General features: G+C 42.9%; 1 protein-coding gene across 1 annotated transcript in view; it reads right to left on the bottom strand.

Moving 5' to 3' along the window:
• EFCAB2 (EF-hand calcium binding domain 2) overlaps positions 1–22215 on the bottom strand; it is a 35109-nt gene extending 12894 nt beyond the window's left edge. The window contains exon 1 of the mRNA XM_061990509.1: positions 22135–22215. Coding sequence (XP_061846493.1) covers positions 22135–22156 — 22 coding nt within the window. The 5' untranslated portion in view covers positions 22157–22215. The remainder of the gene's footprint in view (positions 1–22134) is intronic.
• Between the last annotated feature and the right edge of the window lie 494 nt (positions 22216–22709).

Genomic DNA, 22709 nt, shown 5'->3' with positions numbered 1-22709 from the left:
CCAGGCTTGCCCTGAGATGGGGCTGAGTCACTTCATCCAAGTTCTTGCACTCAAGGAAATGTAAATGCTCTCACGTCCACTAAGTTAGTCATAATGTATGAAAACCTGAGAACCAGGAATAAAGACATGGCTAAGATACATGCACACTGACTATGTCTCATGTAAATAATTTATTTTAAGAGTTTGGAAACAAAGACAATCTCAGGGAATAGGAAAGACAAATTTGCAGCATCTACTTTTTATATCTCAATCTCAAAGAACGGGGAAAGAAAAACCACGAGTTATCACAGTTATATCTTGTCTGAAGACAGAAATTGCATTCTTGGGGTAAGGGAAGTACTGGAAATAAATTCTGAAGAGAAACATGTAAAAGGGGAGAAGGGATCCATCTCAAAAAAAAAAGGCTCCCTGGCAAGGGAACCAGGGTAAATAAAGACTGAACTGGTTAGCCCATTTACTAGTGTCATAGTTTGGCTTCAAAAGAGAAAATATAGGAAGGAAAGTGATATGGAGCTGACCTTTTGGTTCCTCCAGCTAAATACATACCCAAACTCCATCTGATAAACCAGCTCTCAAGAGGCAGCATTTTGTGAGCTATTCCCACAGTCTCCACAGAGATGCCACAGGGAGAAATTGAGTGACAGTAAGAACATGGCTGTCTCTTCTGTATTCTCAACATAATGATAAAAACATAACTCTATCAGAACAAATTTATTTCAGCTTCTTATTTAAACTCATCTAGTATTATTAATGTTATTAAGCAGTTCTAATCAGGACTAAACCACTGGATAGTATTTCCACTGACATTACAAAGACATACCTAGCCTCCTACAATCCCAATATTTTGGGGCATTCCTGGGGCTACAGTCTACAATCATTCTTGACATTTGCTTTCTTGTCCTCATGACAGAAACATATGTTTTCTGTCAAAAGGTATGAGAACTGAACCTAGGCAAAAGATGCATTAGCTTTGTGGTCTCTGTTTTTATCTTGAACCATGAGCTTTTTCATGAGAAAGGCAGAGAGTGACTGGGTAGGTGCCTGTCAGCTGCCCAAGGTCAACCTAGGACAGGCTGCAAGCACTTCAGTACAGGAGAGCACTGACATATGTATAAGGAAGCTCTTTTTCATATAGAAGAGAGCTTATGAAGATACGGGTGCCTGCTGCTTTCTGTCTGTTTCATATCGAACTCTCCCATTCTCCCAGAAGATACCTAAGGAGAAGAGAGGTAGGAATATATCCTGTATTCCTCTGACCTTATCCTCTTGATAGAAGCACGGGCAAGTACATGTATGATGGATTGGCGACTGGAGCTCATTGAGGAAGAAGAGTCCTGTTCAGTCCCCAGACATAAGACAAGCTCTGGGCTTTTTCATAGCTTGACAATAATCCCTGTCTTTTATCCCTCCCTATGCAGTACAAATCACATTTTATTTCTTTCCAAAAAGCATCATTAAATCTAAGTGGATCTGATTCCTTGTAGGAGAGGCCCTGAAGACTTACTATAGAACTAGAAAATTTGATGGGAGTTTTTTCAGTGATTATAAAGAGCCCTGGATCCAGTCCTCAGTGTAGACTGTTGGAGTTTATTTCTTGAGATCAGGCACTACAAGTGTATGCTATGGCTTACAGTAGAGAAATGCCAAAGGAATATTTATAGCTGTATATTCTTGGCTTGATGAGTGAGCCTTCTGTAGAAATAAAAATTAACCAGGGGAAGGCAGAGAAACATTTTCACTACTGGAACTATGTAGCTATCCAGCCTTTTCAAGCTTTGCTTTCCATGAAAACAGTACACGTTAATCTCACCTATTTCAAGAAGCCTGACAAAGAAAGATCCTGAAATTAAATGAACTTGATGATTGAATCTGGGTACCAGACAATTTATATTTCTTCCAAGAACTGAGAGGAAGTCATGATTAAGAGTTATATCCAGGAAAGAACATACAATATACTGTAGTCCTCTCAAAGACTGCATGAGACGAGGGAATACCTAATAAGCAATTGTCTAAAACTCTCTGAGGGTGAAAGCCAAAGATGTTCAACAGTTCAGGATGCCAAAGCTAGTTATCTGAAGACTTTGATGATTCACTCTAAGCTTCTCTGTGTGAGGAAGAAAAATACGCATTCCAGCTCTAGGGTAAGCAATGGATAAAGGTTTAAAATGATCCCTTCAAGAAGGACATCAAGACATCAGACATGCAGTTAACTCAATGATGTTCTAATGTAGTGAAATCTTTCTGCACATGGATATTCTGCCCCATGAGTGGATCAATGAAAGTTTCATGCTGCTCTGTGGAGCGATTTTTTAGCAGTTTTCAGAACAGAAATACCTACCTCTGACTGAAAAAAGAATTCACTTGCTTATTCTACTAACTGGAAAAACAATATACAATATCAAAGAAAAAAATTGTCTGACTATTTCTAATGGTTTAAATAAATAAATATTGAAACATACTATGCCAAAAAAAAAGAGAGATTCTAATGTCTACAGATACTTACTGCCTTAAATGCATCTCATAGGATGCATTTTTATGCTGCTAAAATGCTTCAGATAGTTCTCACTTTTTAGTAATTTTCTCGTTCTCGTTTAGTTTCCAATTTGTAGTGGTTTTGCCTGGGCCAGGTTTTTGGTAGCAGGAGGGCTCTAGGAGTGGCTTCTTTAAACAAAGATCTGCCCAAAGCTCTCCCTGTAGCTGACAGGGCTAATGCCAGTCAATTCTAAGATGGATCCCACAGCTGACCAACTAATGATGGAGGTAATGCCTCTGTGAATAACATAATGGAGAAGAGGAAGAAGTTACTGTGCAGTTGCTGAACTGCAGCAGCAACAGGGAGTGACAATGTGAAAACATCTCTGCAGACACCAAGGTCAGTAGACAAGGAGGGGGAGAAGGTGCTTAGGCTCTGAAAGGAAACTCCCCTCTGACCTGTGGTGAGGACCATGGTGAGGCAGCTGTGCCCCTGCAGTCCATGGAGGCCACAGGGGAGCAGAGATCCACTTGCAGTTTGTTGAGGACTCCATGCCGGAGTGGGTGGATACCTGAAGAAGGCTGTGACACCATGGGAAGCCCACTCTGAAGCAAGTTCCTGGCAGGACTCTGGAGCCCGTGGGGAGAGAGGAGCCTATGCCAGAGCAGGTTTGTTGTCAGGACTTGTGATCCTATAATGGACTCACGCTGGTGGATGACCCACATTGGGGCAGTGTGTGAGGAGTTGCACCCATGGGAGGCCCTATGCTGGAGCAGTTGGTGAAGAACTGTAGCTAATGGGAAGGATCCACGCTGGAGAAGTTCATGAAGGACTGTCTCCCATGGGAGGGACCCCACAGTGTAGCAGTGGGAAGTGTGAGGAGGCCTCCCCCTGAGAAGAAGCAGTGGCAAAGTCCATCTGTAATGAACTGACTGCAACCCCCATCCCCCATCCCCTGCACCACTGTGGGGGAAGGAGGGAGAGTCCTGGAGGAGAGAGGGGTGGGGGGAGGTGGTTTATTTCTAATCTCCCTATTCTGATTGTTTATTAATAAATAAAACCCTTTTGTCCCCATGTTGAGTCTGTTTTGCCCGTAATGCTAATTGCAGAGCAATTTCTCTGTCCTTATCTTGACTCACAAATCTCATTATATTTCTCTCTCCCCTGTCCTGTTTAGGAGGGGCAGTGATATTACAACTTGGTGGGCATTTGGCACCCGGCCAGGGCTAAATCACTGTACAACTCCATAAGTAGTGAGAAGACAAAATGTCTTAAAATCCATTCCTCAGATAAATTAACTGAAAAGTGTATTCACTATCAGTTTCCTTTCCTCTACTATCCTTTGGTATTTTCCCAATTTGTTTAGCATGAGCTAGACAAGCTCTAAGACTGGCAGTTAAGTATGACTGGCAGGAAGCTGGGAGTCACAAATTAATGCTGCTGGTTCTTTCAGATTGAACTGTTCCTCTTCAGATTGTCCAGAGCGTTCCCCAGCACTCTGAGGTCCATTTGAAGCCAACCCTCAAGCAGCAAACCTGCCTCAGTTGTGACACTTCTTCAAAGACAACAGCTTCCGCCTTTGTAGGGAGCAGAAGCAATTAAATAGATGTGTCTCTGCCAGACTCTTGAGTAATGAGCATTTTAAAAAGTGATTTCTAGTTGATACAATTTGCTAGATTCTACCATCGTTCAACTGTGTAAGCTTGCTTTATTTTCTTACTCAGGGCCAGCTGCTCTGATGGCTCAAAAAGCCAACCTTTCCGTTCACTGGGCAGAAATTATGTGCAGAAGTATCAAAAAGAAGTATCAAAAGAACAGGTAGGCTAACATTAAAAAAAAACAGCTAAAATCTGTCTGCTGCTCACAGGAAAAGATTCAGTCCCAGTGCAGCCTGAAGAAGCTGTTTACACAATGCAATACTCTGAAACACTTTTTCATGCTATGCAAAGAGTAAAATGATTTCTAGAAGCACCAGCAGACTTGATTTTATTACTTAGTGTTACTGCTCAACACATCTGAAACATTAATCCTTATAAACAGTAATCTAGGTATATTTTAATAAATATAATCAATTTTATATTTAAACTCCTATACACATGTGGACAACTCATTAATTACTTCATCCTCTTCACAATAACATGACACAGTTAAAAGCAGGTGTGAAGAAACCCTTGCGGTCTCTGGCAATCAGAATTGCTTCTGACACAGGACCACCTTGATGAATTAGTCAGTCTGAAGGGACAAGGGACAGACCTGAGTAACCCCAACTCAATGACAGTCAGGTTTAAACTCATTTATATGTTACTGTTCTGATTTTATTGAAAAGTATGTTATCAACAGTTGTTTATAAATCTCCCTATCTACTACTCAAGGCTTATCAGCAGGAAGTACAAAATCATACCAGCGGCTACATATTCCAGCACCATTTCCTTCCCACTAGCCATTATTTCAGCCAGAAAAGTAGGCATAAATTTTGGTCCTGTCAGCTGAAAAAAATGGAAATGGGATGCCAAAGACAGCCATGAAGGAAAAGGAACATTTTTAAGACGGCAATTAGACATAATAGGGGACATAACTGTCAGCCACATAAGAAAACATGTCATAAAGCCTCCTGCAGTCTCCAGCAAACCTGCTCTTTCTGCTTACAGATCCAAGCAATGGCATTGAACCACCTTCCCCACACTGCACCAACACTCTTCCATAAGACCCCTATGATCATCCTTTGAAAATCCTAGCTCTTCCTACCATCTCCAAAATCACAACTAACACTCTCTGTCTTGCCATACAATGCTAATCAAAAAGGACATGTGAGAAGCTGGTTGAGCTATGGGGAACATCGAAGCTAGACCAAGGTGGAAAAGGTACAAAAAAGTAAATGTTAAATCCCTGCTTGAAAACTGAGCCTACTGTATGGCCAAAAAAGAGGTTTGGCCAACAAGCAGAAATAGCTAAACTGATCTGACTCCCTTACAGATTTAATAAGGAGTTAAAATCCTGAGAATGTGTCAAGATGTAGCAACCGTTCCCCAGTAAAAAGGGAGACTGGCGTTACTGCTGAAGAATACCATGTTCACTTTAAGGACAATTCTCAATTTATTATCTAGGTATACAGGGCAAAAAGATGAAAGAGATCAACTAAAAACCACCAGAGATTCATCAGATACTTGTGGCTGCTGTTTCATCTGACTTCTTCCAAAATCCTTCACAAAAACACTAATGGAAATAAGGGCATAAGAGTTCAGGGGGGGGAATGAAAACAACAAAATCAACCCAAATCTGGCTGCAGTTCTAATGAGAAGAATTGTACAATACATATTTGCTTACATACAAAGAAAAAAACAACAAGAGACTTCATAATTGCAACTCTGATGAGGTTATCAATTAGCTTTTACAAGATATAATAGGTTTAAACAAGTGTTAATTGGACTATCACCTGGGCCATGATATTAAAAAGCAATTACAATACTCGGCATCACCAGCCCAGGTGAAATCTCAAATCCTCTCAAATAAGTTCATCAGTTTTATCACGATTTTGTGCTTCCATCACAAAAAGGGAAAGCCAGTGTGGTGTGATAAGATGAATTATTGTTGATGATATCAGCATAAAGTGTTCTTATGCTACTGCTTGTCTTTCCAAACTCCAAAGTGTACCACTCCCTAAATTATTTTGCCACAAATGTTTGTGTTGTTTTCATCTTAAGTGTGGGGATTTTTATTGACTTAAAAATAATTCAGAAACCTTGCCCCACCCCTAAGAAGAAAACCTTAGAGCATTTAACTAATTCTATTTTAAGAAAACTACCGAGGAAAAGGAACATAGGGAGAAAATATTCTTGAGGTCATTTGAATCTGACTTATTGGCAAGACCTTTCTGCTCAGGAGAAGAAAAGACATGCATTAGATTTTTTCCTAGTGACCTTCTTAACTCCAGAAGAAGCTTAATGTACAGTCAGATTAATATGTTGTAACAATAACTGTATGCCGTGCTCTAAAAGTACTGAGGAAGAAGAAATATTTTCTTCTCTACTCTGTACCTCCTATAGCATGTATGAAATCAATATATTAGATACCAGAAAAGAAAGGAACAATACAAATAAGAGGAAATGGGCTCAAGTTGCACCAGGGGATGTTTAGATTGGAGATTAGGAAGAACTTTTTTCACTGAGAGAGTTGTTAGACACTGGAACAGGTTACCCAGGGAGGTGGTGGAGTCACCATTCCTGGGGATATTCAAAAGATGAGTAGGTGAGGTGCTGAGGGACATGGTTTAGTGATGGGCTTGGCAGTGTTAGGTTAGTGGTTGTACTCGATGATCTTAAAGGTCTTTTCCAAGCAAAACAATTCTGTGATTAAGCTGTAAGGTTGTGGAACATGCAGTCGTGTTTCTTTGTGTCTTGTGATACACAATGAAATAATTTATGTGCTCATTGAAGAGTCTTCATTCTGCAAAGACAAATCAAGCAGCTTTTGAAGACAATAAGAGGTTTATAAAGCATCTTGATTCCTTGAAAGAAGAGATAAATCCATTCCTGAACTCAATCTGAAGAAAACAGGTTGATGCAAAGTATTGATATCACCAGTGGGAAATGTATCACTGGAGTATAGCCATTCAGATAGAATGAAGACATAAAAGATGTTACTTCATGAAATTAGGTATACACCAGCTCCCAAGAAATAACCAGGCTGACGTCTTTGCTGATAGAGGAACCTACTCCAATTTACAGATCCAAGCTATGGCCTGCAGACTCAGGAAAGGGATAATGCTGTCTCTCCTGGGTGCAAAGTATTTCATGTTATCACAGATGGTACTTGGACAACCTGAATTTTAATCTGTTTCCTGTAGAAAAACAAACAGGCTTAACTGGTTTCTGCACAGGTCACTTTCAAGCATTCTCAAAGTCTCAAGAATAGCAAAAGCTTTTTCTTTCATGTTTTTTTCAGAATCATTGAGAACAAGCTATATCATTGCTCCTTGCTGTTTATGTTTGTCAAAGTGTATACCATATGGCATCTAGATAAACAACCAATCCCCATCATCAGTGTGAATCAACAAAAACTCTACACTCATCGTGTACGCAAACCTTGGACTAAGACCATAACCTCATCCTATTGTCATACTTCTTGTCCTAATTGTAGTGCATGTAAGAGCTGAAAAATTACCTAGTTGTTTCCATCACAGTAACTGCCTTATGAAAAAATAACAGAGAATAAAAATAAAAGGTCTGTATTTAAAAATAGACACACAGAATGGAGCTCTTAGAGAAGAGCAATCAGTACAATCTTTGCACAGCTCTGTGGAATGTGGTGAGAATAACCATGAGAACAAAACCACCAGCAGCAAACAGAGTTTAGAAAAATCAGGTAATTAATTTGATGCCTGATAATAAAATACAGGCTGCCAGTTTGATGAAAGCTGTCACAAATTTAACTGCAAAAGCTACTTCAAATCCTGACACAAAAATATTAAACAGAAGGTTTCCTTTTTGTCTTCTTTACGTAAGACAAATGTAACGTGGGCAAAATGAAGTGATGAGAAAAATTAAGCACTATCTTGAGTCCAGCTTTGCTTATGGAAATGAGATTAATTTGTACAATTAAGCTAATAATAAAAAAATAAAGAGTTCAGGTCAACCACAATGGAAACATTTTGGTTATTTCAGTTAGAAGTTGACGAACTAATTAAAGATCTTTTAAAAATTACATAACAACTACCCACTTCAACTTCAATGTTGAAAAATGCAACAATATACCAATATGCAAAACATATCCAGTTTATGATAATCAGTTGGTGGCAACTAACGAAGCTATAAGTTGTCAGTAACTTTACCTGATGAAACAAGATACCCTGAATATTACCCTAGGTTTTGATTATTCAGTAAATGCCACCTTAAATGCCAAGGCATTCTAATCTACTACAGATTCAAATGTTTTAATACATGTAGGAACCAAAACAAACAAACAAACAAAAAAAACCCTAATGAGGCAAGTAATTCAACTGTTAAGAAACGAAGTAAGTATTGAAACTATTGCTGCCTTGATAAGCAGTCTAGCTTCTAGTTGCTCCTAAAATTCTCAATGTACCTGACACTATAATGTAGAATAAAACAAGCCACAGAGGATGCCACATCAAGTTGGGAAAAAAAGCCATAAATAGTCAATGCCTTTCATCACCTGTACATCCAAAGGTGCTTAAATCCATCATTCATACTATCTCCAAAATACAGTTCATATTAAAGTGACATTGATTTAAAAGAGAATATCCACCATTCACAAAGTTCTTGACTGTTATCTCTCCTCAAAGATGTTGGAGTCATAGTCAATATAATCTACTGTCCTCCCTTCTGGATCAAATATAGTTCTTCATCCATGGGAAAAATATTTCTTTCCCTCATGGTACACATCCTTGTAGGTCATCAAACCCATTTTAAGGCCATCATTTCTGGTTGCTCTTGCAAGATGTTTGGTCTGTGCTAAACAAACAGCCTGCACACCAGCTCTTGGAGATCACACTGTATCTCCAGTACTATCTGCCCTGAGTCATAACAATATAACAGCTTGAACAGCTGCTGTATTAAATCTGACTCCAGCTGCTGACTCCCACATCCTTAGTAGGATCCTGTATGCTTGCTCTGTCCAGAGCTCACACCATATTTCTTAAAGCCAGGGGACAGAGATGGCAAACTATGTCAGCATGAAGCCCCAGTGGAAGTACATCCACTGTCTCATCTTGCTGCAGATAGTGCATCTGCCTATGGGAATGGAGACGGCAAATTACAAGAGGTACCCTTGCTACCTCTGCAATTTCTTGACAGATGCTTGCTCTAATACAAAATATTCCATGTGTTGGAGGGGACCAATAAACCACTATTTTCTGCATTGCTTCCTATACTGTGACCCTGACAGCCTCCCTGTGCCCAGGCTTCTGGAACAGAGGCATTAATTTCTCTGGTTCCACACAGTTCTTTCTGGGGATCCCCAGAATTCAAGATTGCAATTTCTTTGTCAAAGAAATGAAAGGTGTAAGGACTTTCTGTACATAAAATACAAACGAAACTAATTCTAAACTTACTGAAACTATTTATAACCAAGAAGAACTTGCAAGTGGGACAGGGAATGTTAAATGTTAGGAGTGGCTGAGCAGGACTGAGTCCCGGCAGGAATCTGCTAATATCACACAGTGCTTCCTACAATCTGTAAGTGCTCTTCAGGGCTGGACATGTGGCAGGTTTGCTCATTGGGAAGGCATATGGAATACAAAATGCAGGTCTAGCGACACTGAAAAAAAAGAGCAGCAGCACATTCTGGGAAAGTGATAAGGGATACAACTCTGCCCTTCTTATTACCTGGCTGAGTTCCTTACACAGAATGCACACAAGCAGAGGTGGCTGACACTGCTGGTTGACTGCTCATTCTGCCCTGGAGCACTGTTCTCTCTGGGATTGCCCCCATTTGCTCTTCTGAACCTCTTTTCCTACCCTTGTGCTTTTGTCAGCATAATCTTTGAATCTCATCATGTGCCACCTGTGATTAGTCTCTCCCCTGCCCTACAGGCAGTAAAATCCTTCCTTACTGCCACTCAAAGAGTTCCTGAGCAGCTTGTTGGTGAGGGCAAGCTCAGTCTACATAACCCTGGGACATAACAGGGAAAGATGCTACAATCATATGGTTTGCTCAGGAAAAAATCTATTCTCTTGTAGGCACTTAGTCGGTGATGCAACACAGGTACATATCAATCCATGCCAGTTACAGCACTTCATACATCCCACAGAAAGCTCAACAAAATGTGCCCTGACATGTTTACTGTACACAATCTGTGTAGGTATGCTATATCTACATATATATCTGTATATACTGAAGCACCAGTCTTCATAAGCAACAGCAGAAAAGCCTGTAACCCTGGGAAACGACCAAGGGATACTAACTACCTATACTCAGCTAGAGTTCCATTTTCTTAAACATGAAGCACTACCTGAGGCTTGATGAGTTATCAATTTTCCAATTTTTCTTAGTGGGATGGTATAGAAAGAGTCCTTCCTATTTTCATTGCACAGAACAAAACTGTGATTTAGTCTGCACCTGCCAAAAGGAGAAATGGAAGTGCAGCAACTGGTTAGTATGACCATGCATCTGGGATGTAGCGTGCATCATGTTCCAGGTCAAAGCAATTGAGACAGGACGAACTCTCTCAGGAATTCCTGAGCTGTCACAAGCCCAGGCAGTGGCCCAGAGCAGCACCTCGTCAAGATGGACCAGTTCAGGCCTTGGAAATGGAAGTGTGGAGACTGGGCCAGGACTTGGCTACAGCACTAGATTTTCCTGCTGATGAAACATTCTGGACCTCTGCCATTGTTTATACTCAACTAGGAACAAAAGACCATGATCAGCCCTAAGTATCAAAGGCATTTGGAACCCTCAAAGGACAAGGAGAGCTTAATTGCCACTTATAGTCCCAGGCAAAACAGACAAAGTTACTCAACTTGGGGAAGAAAACATAAATTAATTTAATCCACTATCAATCAAAAACATAAAACCCCAAAACATAACAAACAGAAAATACCACAGAATGGCACAATCGTGAAGAGCATCACCAGCCCTTTAAGACCACCTGCTCCCCACCCCTCCCCTCTTCCAGAGCTCAGAGACCTGATCCCAGTGTCTTTATCTCCTCCCCCCCATGAACAGCTCTGGGGGCAGGGAATGGGGGTTTCAGTCAATACTTTTCCAACGGCTCCTGCCACTTGTCTCTCCTTCAAGGCAGGCAGATTCCTCACCAGTCCTCCCTGCTCCAGAGCGGGGTCCCTCACAAACCAGGCAGCCCTGCACAGGCTGCTCCAATGTGTGTTCATCCCGAGGGCTGCAGCTCCTCTCCACCTCCTGTGCGGGTCTCTGGGGTCCACAGGCTCTCCAGCATGGCCCTGTGCCATGGCCACCTCCATCTGGGAGCACTCACCCAGAGCTGCTGGTGGCTCTCAGTCCTGCCATTGCCCTCCATGGGTTGCACGGTGTAGTGGTTTTGCCTGGGCCAGATTTTTTGGTAGCGGGGGGAGCTACAGGAGTGATTTCTTTAAACAAAGATCTGCCGGAAGCTTCCCCTGTAGCTGACAGGGCTAGGGCCAGTCAATTCTAAGATGGACTCTGCACCTCACCCAGGCCTGGCCAACTAGTGACTGAGGTAATGCCTCTGTGAATAACACAATTGAGAAGGAGAAGCTGTTGCACAATTGCTAAACTGCACCAGGAACAGGGAGTGAGAATGTGAAAATATCTCTGCAGACACCAAGGTCAGTGGAGAAGGTGCTTAGGCACTGAAAGAAAGACTCCACTGTAACATGTGGTGAGGCAGCTGTGCTCCTGCAGTCCATGGAGGCCATCAGGAAGCAGACATACTCACAGACCGTGGAGGACCCCATGCTGGAGCGGGTGGATGCCTGAAGGAGGCTGTGACTCCGTGGGAAGTTCACCCTGGAGTGAGTTCCTGGCAGGACCTGGGAGCCTGTGGGGAGAGGGGAGCCTACACCAGAGCAGGTTTGCTGTCAGGACTTGTGATCCTGTGAGGGACTCAGGCTGGAGCAGTCGGTACCTGAAGGACAGCTCTCCCCGTGGATGACTCACGTTGGGGCAGGGTGTGAGGAGCTGCTCCTGTGGGAGGTCCCATGCTGGAGCAGTTTGTGAGGTAATGTCTCCTATGGGGAAGGACTCCACATTGTAGCAGTGGGAAGTGTGAGGAGGCCTCCCCGAGAAGAAGCAGTGGCAAAGTCCATCTGTAATGAACTGACTGCAACCCCCATCCCCCCATCCCCAGTGCTGCTGGGGAAGAAGGAAGGAATGCCCCATGAAGAGGGGAGAGTAGGGGGAGGTGTTTTTAGATTCAGTTTTATTTCTCATTTCCCTACTCCGTTTTGATTATTCATTAATAAATCAAACCTTTTTTCTCCCCAAGGTGAGTCTGTTTTGCCCGTGACACTAATTGCTGAGTGATCTCTCTGTCCTTATTTCGACTCACAAACCACTTGTGATATTTCTATCTCTCTCCTGTCTAGTTTGGGAGGGGAAGTGATATTATGACTTGGTGGACATCTTGCTAAACCACCACACAGGGGTACAGCATGTGTTCTTGCCATGGGCTGCAGAGGGGTCTCTCATCCAGCGCTCCTCCTTTCCTCCTCTTTCTCTGACTGTGAGGTCCACAAGGTCACCTCCATCTTGTACCACTCCTCTACCTCTTCTTCCATAGCAGATTTCCCTTCTTAAATAGAGATGGTGGTGTCAGACTGGCCCAGTCAGGCTGGAGGTGGGCCCACCTCAGCACCAGGGGATGCTTTGAGAACTGCCCACTGGGACCAGCACTGCAGCCCCCTCCCCCTGTTACCAAGCTAAATGCAACTTCACACAAACCCATGACAACCTTGCAGCACGTCCAGAAAAAACATCAGAAAAACAACAAGTTGTCCTAATTCATGCTGAAATTACAAGACAGTCTGACACATTTCTAGTGAGTAACTTGTAAGCCTTGCTACAGCATTTGTTACAGCTGTAAGGAAAATGGTCCGGTAAAGGCCATCATATTCCTCCTTGATGGTGGTAGTAGGCAGAAGCCCTTCCATCAGAAAAGGCAATGCAAGTTGGTTTCGCACATACACAGAAACACAGGTAGGTTTTCTGCTCTCCGTTTCAACCAGCCAGGATGATACTGTGCAGAAGGACTTCTACCTGTAAGTAGCAGGGAAGTATATGAGCGAATACCTGGCATCCAGCCTTCTTCCAGTTCCAACTCACTGTCCTGCTGTTGCTCTAAGGACCATATGCAGCTCCACTAAGCAATGATCCTGAGCTCCTCCTGCCACATCCCTCTGTTCCCCTACCTGTTGTGGATACTGGAGTTAGTGTCAAGTGACAAATACCTTGCAGTGTGAGTTCACAGCTCTGTCTTGCACCTTTCCCTTTAGCTACAGCCTACAGATTTTTATCACCGTGACTATAAAGCCTCTCTGAGCTCTGAAAGAGTCAATAGTAAGAGCTAATGCCCTGACCTCACCTTCTTAAATGCCTTACTCCTTCTATCCTAACCCACTGTCACCCCCTGTATTAAACAGTGCAGGGTCATGCTGTTAACAGTACCATACAGCTTACTGCCTGTATCCTCTGGAGAACACACAGCCTTGGGACGCTATGGCCCGTGTATGCCTAAACTGCAGATAAATAGTAGGAATAATCTCTTAGAGCTTGAAAGAATCTGTAATGATCATTACTTACAGCAGAAACACTTGGCAGTCTTCATGAGAATCTTTCAAAATACAACAGTTCTTGCTCTGACCATAGCAGTTTCTCCCCTCACAGCTTTCACACAAGTTTGTTTGCCCACACTTTGCACATTGCTGTTGCAGAGTCCTTGCAGAAAGGTCAGTTTGGGGTTTTTTCCTAAAAATACTGGGTCATGCGTTGAAACTTTTTTTTTTCCTCAAACACATTTTGTCTTTTGTACTTCTTGGAGGGAAAGGTTGGACAAGAAGGGCCTCAAGACTCTGGGCCTTATAGGACAGAAAAAAGCTATTGAGTTTTGATCATAATAATACACATCTTCACTCTATAAGCTGTCAAACACTTTATGTCAGGAGTAGCTCTAACATTTTTAGAGCAACGGTCAGGACATGACATGAAATATTCAACTGCAGCTCTCAGGATTTGGCCCTGCCTGTCTTCCCATGCAGCTGGCCATAGTCAGGCTGGTTTAGTTTCACAGGCCTCACGATTGTTGCAGATTATTACTTTAGAAGCAGCATGCAGTAAGGACTCTCAGAAACAAATATGTGCTCAAACTGGACCTAACAGGTCTCAATTATGACCTCAATTTCAGCCAGCCAAGCATGTCATCATTTTGCAGCTCCTCAAGTGGTGGCTGAGTCTGACCTCACGAAGCCTGGAGCTTCATGAACCAAAGCAGCAAGCTCTGAGTAATATCACTCACCATAGGCGTTTGCACAGGTCCAGCTCTGACAGAAAAGCTCCCCTTTTGCTAGCCGCTGTCCACAAACAAGCAGCCAGATACTTGCTATTGCATGCAATTGACACTGAGGGCAGTCAATAACATGCTTTGTCACACTAACTTGCAGAATGATGGTGGAAAATCCTTTCCTTTTGATACAAAGATCTTGAGTAGAGAATGTGAAGATATGACTCAGGTCATCAAAAAAAGCAGGGAAGTCCAGTCTATGCACAGACCTGGACTGCCTCCTGTATGCCTGTGATTCACAGATAATATACAATAAATACACTTCTTTGGAGGAAAGTCATGATGTTATCCTTCCTTCAGTGAAGTGAAAGCTTAACGTCTGTTAGGCTCCAAAAAATAATCATGACACTTTTTATAAAGTCAGTACCAGCTGCATGCAGTCTCCCTTTTCATAAGGCACAGATAAGCTTGGCATAAATCTCTATTAGGGATGTCCTGCATATCCCTGAGATCTCAACTCTGGCAGTTGTACCAGTCAGCATTCCTGTTGCACCTCAGAGCTAGCAAAAACAGTAATCTCCACTGTTGCAATTTGTTTCATATCTTTCATCTGAGCCACACCTGGGGTATAATGAAAGAGTTATATCTAGCTCATACTTACATTCTCTCTCATCACCAACATCAAACTGCCCTGTGAGGACATTTATTTCTGCTGGTGATGCTGAGAGTCTTGCTGTACCTCGAGCTGCTGCTGAAAACGAAGAGTTTACACAGGTTGTGACACTGGTAGAACACAACCCACACTGCTATGCTGTGGTCACAGAGGGCATTTGACTCCCATTTTTCCTGGACTCCCCACAGCACTGGCCCCAGAGAGGATGGCAGAGCCATGAAGGACATCTCCGACACCTGTGGCCCACAGCACCACGCCAAGCTCTACCAAAACACAGTAAAGCACCTGCTGCTGTGTGCCCCATAAGAGAAGCTCCCTCTGCCAATAACTTGCCACCAACAGCATGCATGTGTGGCAGCACCAGACACCTCATCAATTGAGTATGCCTACTAAACTGCTTCTGCACACTGACTGCCCAAGTGGTCAGGAACCAGGGACCAGAACCAAGTGGATATCAGTGCTCTGAGAACTTATTTACTTTAAACATAAGCCATTATAGAGTTTAACTACAGCACCACAGTAGCACTCCTAAAGTACAGCAATTTGTAAACTTTCTTCTTTTAAAAGAACTATAATTGTCTACAATATAATCGGAGAACAAGGGGTTTTCAGTATGACTTTTAATACATACTGTTATGTAATATATCACAAGCCCTTCAATTTGCCTGATAGGGACTCACATGAGCTAAAAAACCCCACAGTTCCTAAACTAGTTGCAATTCTATCTGTGCTGCTGTGGCTTGAGGGCTTTGACCATGTAAAGGAAGACTATTACAGTGAAACAAAGTGGCAAGAGATAAAAGGGGTTTGCTGCAGGTGCTTGTTTTTTAAGGAGCTGTTTTGAAAATATCACAGTGCTAAATCACTTTCCTTACATATTGTGAATGAATATGAACCTCCAATTTTCTTTTGGTTTGCCTAAGAGCAATATTCTGAATTTGCAGCTGACAAATTTACGACATGTACATTTATCATCAGTGGGGAATAAGACATTTCTATAACCACTTCAGGCAGGTTAAGATGACAGAGGGAGTTGGCAAACAGGGAAAAAAAGGGAAACAAGCTGTTCAGAGATAGATCTCAGAACTCGTGTCTTTTTTTCAACCCGACCATCAGCAATGATGGTTCAGAACCTCCTGTAACCTTACACCACTGCAAAAATAATCTTTACCATTTAAAAGATGCAGATTGGTAAGCCTTTGAAAGTTATGGTTGTATACAGTCCCAGACTGGACTCAAGGAAATCCCTTCCAATCTTATGTTCATGAGGCTTTTACCTATTACCCATGCCTACGCAACATTGAACAGTAAAGAACATTTCCAAAAAGCTAGGAATCTGTGTTTCCTTAAAGATGGCCAATTATTATTGAAGACCACTTATAAAAATATCTCTCAAGACCCATCAGGCAGCATGCAAACCAACCTCAAAGTCATGGGGTCCAGAGGCAGCTTTTGGGACCTCCTGCCCCACAAATGTCAATGACTTTTCCCCTCACAATGGGCACATGCAAGCTTCACACAGTGAGCTGCCCTCTCCTCTGGCTGCCTCCTGCAGCACCCCGAGCCCCATCTTTGACTGCTCTGCCCTTTGTGATGTTGCTACCACACCTGGGGCAATGAGCACAGGGCCCACTTCTGCCCAGGTTGGGTTAGGAGATTGCTGCCACAGCTATATCCTGTTGAGGATACCTCACAAGATGTGTAGGAGCTATTTCCAGCTTCCAACCCCCACCTCAACCAGACCCTGACAACAGAAACAGCAGCAGCGGCAGACAGACCCCATGGCAGGACTGGCCAGGGCTGAGCAGTGGTGCGACCAGCACCCCTATGTGCATGGCCAACTCACACCTGGGGGCTAAACATGGAGCATGTTTGACAATAGATTTGTGTTAGACCTCTGTTACCAGAAAGACCATTTTCCTTCCACAACTTCCATAACCCAACATATTGTCAACAGCAAGGAAGCAGTATCTGCTCAGACAAAATAAAGGTACTGCTAACCAATCCCTCAGATCTCAAAATAATTAGTATGTAGACATGGAAATTCTTAATAACACGTTAACTATTGCTGGAAAGATAATTTGTGGGAGTTCTCAAGCTTCCTGTCAGCACTGCATATCTGCTAGTTAGTATTGTTTAAAAGACAAAAAAGTTTAAAGCCTTTCTGCACACCAGCCAATTTTTTATTCAGTAAGTCAGCTAGAAGTAGAGCCAAACCAAACAACTTCTACCATCTTATGCACCGTGGAAACAAGAAATTTGTCAATCTGCAATTACCTATTCTCCACTTATTTGATGCCAACTTCTACCGCAGGAGTATAGCCAAGAGGATGGGATCCACAGCCTATGTTTGTCCATGGGAGACAGACATAATTTATTTTTCGTTTCACTCCCAAATAAGTACAAATATTAAAACAAAATTCAGATTGATGTCAAGGTGCAAGTTACACTGCATTTACAACCTAATAAAAGTAATAAACCTTTCTCCTCATGTAACTTCTCATAGCAATGTCAACAAGGGGATATAAAAATATTTGTAGTGTTCATCTGTAGTGTTCACTGTGATAAAATCGATTTTCTAAGTGATCTCAGATATTCAGATTTTCTTCCAGAGCTGAAATATTGCTTGCTGGAACCATACCAAGGCTATTTATTTTTAACAACTCATACTAATTTTGTATTTTTTTCCATAAATTGAACACTGCCACTTGTGAAACTAGAGATAATTTGTCTGATGGACTACTTTAGTCTGAAGGTTTATTGTGTTTAATCCACAGCTTTTGTACCTTTCAAATGCTGATGCACTATTTGTGAAACCCTCCAACATACATTTTAAAGTCTCTGATATAGCAAGACCCTTAAATGTACCCATGTGATTAAGCTTCACATGCACCATATTATCCCATTCAGCAGGATCCCCCAAAGTCACACACAGCTTAAGTGGTGCTCTGGTTTCATCTGGAATAGAGCTAATTTCCTTCCTAGTAGCTGATACAAGACTATGTTTTGGTTTTGTGCTGAAAACCAGCACTGCTAACACAGGGCTGTCTCATTTACTGCCAAGCAGTGTTAACACTGTGTCAAGGCCTGTTCTGCTCCTCACCCTGCCCTGTGAGCAAGTGGGCTGGGGGGGGCACAAGAAGCTGGGAGGGAGCATAGCCAGGACAAACAACCCCAGGTAGCCAGAGGGCTACCCCATACCATAGGATATCATGACCAGGACAGAAACTGGCAGGAGTTGGCAGGGAGGAGTAGATTGCTGTTTGGGCATCAGTTAGCAGGTGGTGAGCGGTTGCACTGGGCATCACTCAGGTATTTTCCCTGAGTTTTCTTCTTGTTTTTGTTATATTCCTTTTTATTACTATTATTATATAAGTTATTATTGTCATTATTACTTTTTTTTCCATTTTCCCTAGCACACTGTTCTTATCTCAACCACTAAGTTTCACTTTTTTTCTGATTCTCCTCTTCATTCCCCGTGGGGGAGGGGAGTACTGAGTGAGCGGCTCACTAGGGTTTAACCATGACAAGCGATTTTCTGTGTCAGGTTTGAAACTCTCATGTTAATTAAGTGTGCCTCAAGCAGAATTAATGGTTGCAACTCATGGTAGCTACTAGGCTCCCAGATTTGCAGCTTTATTGAAACAGAATGAGCAGTGATAGCATATTTTCAGTATCTCTAGAGACACAGAATCCAGGCAGAGGTGACTAGCACAGAGAGGGACAGTTTAGATCCTACCTCCAGACATGGGAGGATTCGGCAGGGCACGTGAAGTAGGGGCAACACTGCTTCTTTGCAAGAAGGCAGCAGTTGAATGGAATATGTAGCTAGTTCTTAACAAACGTAAGCTCCAGTAAATCAGATTTCACCGGCATGCTACAGCTGGAGTAAAAACTCTTTACCATCTCCACTAACAACCTCCACATGACCATTCCACAAGTGTGGAAGAGGATATGTAAGCCCTGCTGACATACTGCTGCTGTAACTCAAACTATGCAGAACAACTACTAATTATTTACCAGAGAAAACCACCACTAGAGAATGGTTATTCTCCTCCGCAGGTCTTCGCATCAGAATCAGGTCTCTTTCTGGAGGATGTCTGTTACCCAGAACTAGTTGTTTGGTTTCATATGTGTGTAAGTGGGTGAAACAGGAGCTCAGACTATTTTATATACTTCCTTTTGGATTAAAATTCATTACTTATTAATTGCATTTTAAATATGTGCTAACTGGCACAAGGAATACAGTCTTACAAAAGCTCTCTAATACCTATCAATTACATAACCTCACCATAACGATATAAGGAACATTCTCTCCTTTATGTGCTTTTCTGTGATTTATTAAATCCCAGATGGATAAAAATATGTCTTGTCTTTTATCTAGTTCTACTTCAAGCACTACCAGTCTGACATTTTGCTTTCAGGTTCTACTAACACCAGTATTGAGATCAGAGATATTAAAACTTAGAAAATCTGACATGTTATGTGAAATTACAAAGAAGGCATCTGAAAGCAAATGGAAGGACAGACTGAATGAATTAAGTAGCAGGAAAAGGGAAAGACCCAGAATGATAGGAGGGAAGATAACAGACAAATACACACAAGAGAAAGATTAAGCAAACAGTCTAGCGTAATCAGATGGGTATGAAGAAAAAGCATGAAACAATACTGAAAGCACAAATGTAGGAGAAAAAAAAATGACATAAAACATGCAGCTACAGACAGTACACTCATGATCCCATTAACACTTAGAATTATAAAATGGTAGGGTTGGAAGGGACCTTTAGAGATCATCTAGTCCAACCCAGAAGCAGATCAATCCAGATGATGTCACATAGAAACATGTCCAGGCGGGTCTTGAAGACCTCCAAGGAAGGAAACTCCACAACCCCTCTGGGCAGCCTGTTCCACTGCTCCCTCACCCTCACTGAAAAATAGTTTTTTCTTATATTTAAATGGAACTTTTTGTGCACATACAAGATTTGATTCACAACAATTGCATTAGAGGGTAATACTCATGTGACTAACACGACGTACAAGAGGTTACAGGACTTTGTCTTTCACCATTTCCCCTGTGTACATCACATACATCTGTAAAACATTTAAATGGGCATTTTAACTTTGAAGAAGACAAAACTTGAAAATAATAGAATCTAAGGGAAACCTTTACCAAGAAAGCTAGTGGAACTACAGTTCTACAAAGAGTCAAGAAGAATATCGTAAGGACTAATTATTTGACAATACAACTAATGTTCTGTTTGAAGCATAATAAAGTTGCAGTTTGCATAGATGTGGAATGCTTGTCAGAAGAAAGCATGATGGATGCATGAATCTGGGATCAGAGAATCTTAATTAACCCTCTTAACTGCTATCTGCAAGAAATCTAATAGCAACTCTGAAACAAGTCTAAGCAACTTGTTCTTAGGGGATTGATTCTGCAGTTTAATGAGACACTGACTGTTAGCTTACCTCAACTGTGTTTAATAATAATGAGACACCTTTTAGTGCAATAACTAACTGGTTTGCCTAATAACAGACTATGATTCTCCTGACAGACAGAAGGCAAGTCAGGTGCACTGTCTGTGTCACACAGGTTATTGTCCTCATTCTACAAGTAGGAAACCAAAGCCTGGTTTCCTTTCACTTTCCACGATCCATCGGGAACTCTGGTTGGGCCAAAACAGCATTAAAAGCCATTAAACTAGCAGCCAAAAACCCATGACCTTTCAAAAGTTTCCGCTTGGGGACTGACAAAATGGTACAAAATCTTGCTATCACAGATATGTGTACCCAAAATATACAAAGCCAGAACTTCCCAATATTACTGTTATCCTGCCAGAATACCAGATTCCCTCTTCTCAGATGGTCTGACAGACTTCTAGGCTGTTATCCTATCCTCTCGATCTACCCCTGCCCACACTCTGCCTCAGCTTCATTTGCAAAACTGGGAACATGAAAAAAACCATGCTTTCACAAGACTAAACAAAAATTTAAAACTATATAAAAGAAATAATACTTTTACATCAGTCCTCATTGAAGCTAAGTCAGTCTTCTTCATTTCTGCAAGGTAGCTGCAAAAGTGCATGCTAGAAATACTTCCACCAAAATCAAATTACTCATTCAGCATCACCCCCAGTAATTACTTACATGGGACTTTTCTATGGAATATATTAGGTTTTCTAAAATAATATGGAAAAAACCATTATTTAGATTATTTCAAATACAATATTCAGAAATTACAAACTATTACAACACGCAAAAGTTTATTTATTAAAAGGGTGGACTTCAGATTGTGAGTTTCACACAAAGTACCCTTTCCTGAAACAATACTTGAATACCCTCACAGGAGGAATTACCTTTAGCCTATTAAATACAATTTCTGGCAACACTCTCTAAAGTAGAATATACTTGCCTCTAAAAATAAGCCACGGTGCTATCAGGAGCACAGATTACTTTTTCCTGGCAGAGCTAGATGCATCTAGAAATGGCTGCAAGGGGCGATGACCGCTGGCTCCAGCAGCTAGTCCGGCCATCCCGGCTGCCTAGGAAGTCACCCCCCGCAGCGCTGTGGCGAGGGGTTGGCCCCACCACCATCAACGCCGGGTGCACCCAGTACGGTGGTAATACCATCAAGCAGCCGGCACCTGTGGCTATCGCCCGCGGGTGACACTGGCGATGAGTAGCAGGAAGCGCTCAGGCGAAAGCCCTGGTCCCGGGGCGGGCGCAGGCCCGAGGGGCGGGCTGCGAGCGGCATGGGTGGGCGCGAGGCGTGTGTGTGAATATGTACCCGTGCATGCATTCATATATATACACATATATGCACACCTATGCACATCTATATGTGTGCGTGTCCGTGTGCCATGCCAGCACCGGCCCCAGGAAGCGCCCACCCCACCATCTGCCGCTTCTCCCGCTACAGACCGGAAGGCGCGGCGGAGCGCGCCCCACTGGCCCGGCAGCCGGCGGCTGGAGCGGCCCTGGCTCCGCGCCCGCCCTGCTGCACGCTCCGCACCGCGCCTGGCCCCAGTCTGGCCTTACCCTCGCCGTTCTCCTCCGCCATGGCAGGAACCCCGCGCCGTCGCCATGGCGACACGGGCCTGGCTGGGCCGTCTCCGCCGCCACGGCTCCCCGTGTCCGGGCGCGGTGCGGTCTGCAGCCGGCGGCCTGCTTATCGGGATGAAACGGGCCAAGACGGCCGAGCTGGCAGATGCGGCCACCGTCCTTGTCGCTTGTGGCCGTCTCAGCCTGCTGCAGTACAAAGCAAGTGAAAGATGTAGGCAACAGTCTGCCGGAGGCTCAGTCTGCCAGCCCCTAGTACTGCACCGAGCAGGGAACCTCGGCCGCAGTCCCCCTAAAACGCCTATCAAACCCAAAATGTGGGTCCCAGTGTGGAGGCCCAGCTGCAGCCTGCTCCCGGGGCCCCATGTAGCCCCAGCTGGTGTTTGGGATGGTGCTCCCTGTTGTGCTAAAGAGATGCAAAACGTGACCAAGACCTTCATCAGGCCCCAAGTGAGCCCCTTAAACCTTCCACTTTTCTCTTAAAAATAGAGGTTTTTCCCATCAACTGCAAAGATTTCTGTGTGTCTGGGCTTCAGGGAGTGAAAGAACATTTT

Source organism: Colius striatus, chromosome 2 (genome assembly GCF_028858725.1).
Source record: "Colius striatus isolate bColStr4 chromosome 2, bColStr4.1.hap1, whole genome shotgun sequence".
Lineage (NCBI taxonomy): Eukaryota > Metazoa > Chordata > Aves > Coliiformes > Coliidae > Colius > Colius striatus.
This window is presented reverse-complemented; position numbering and strand designations above follow the sequence as displayed.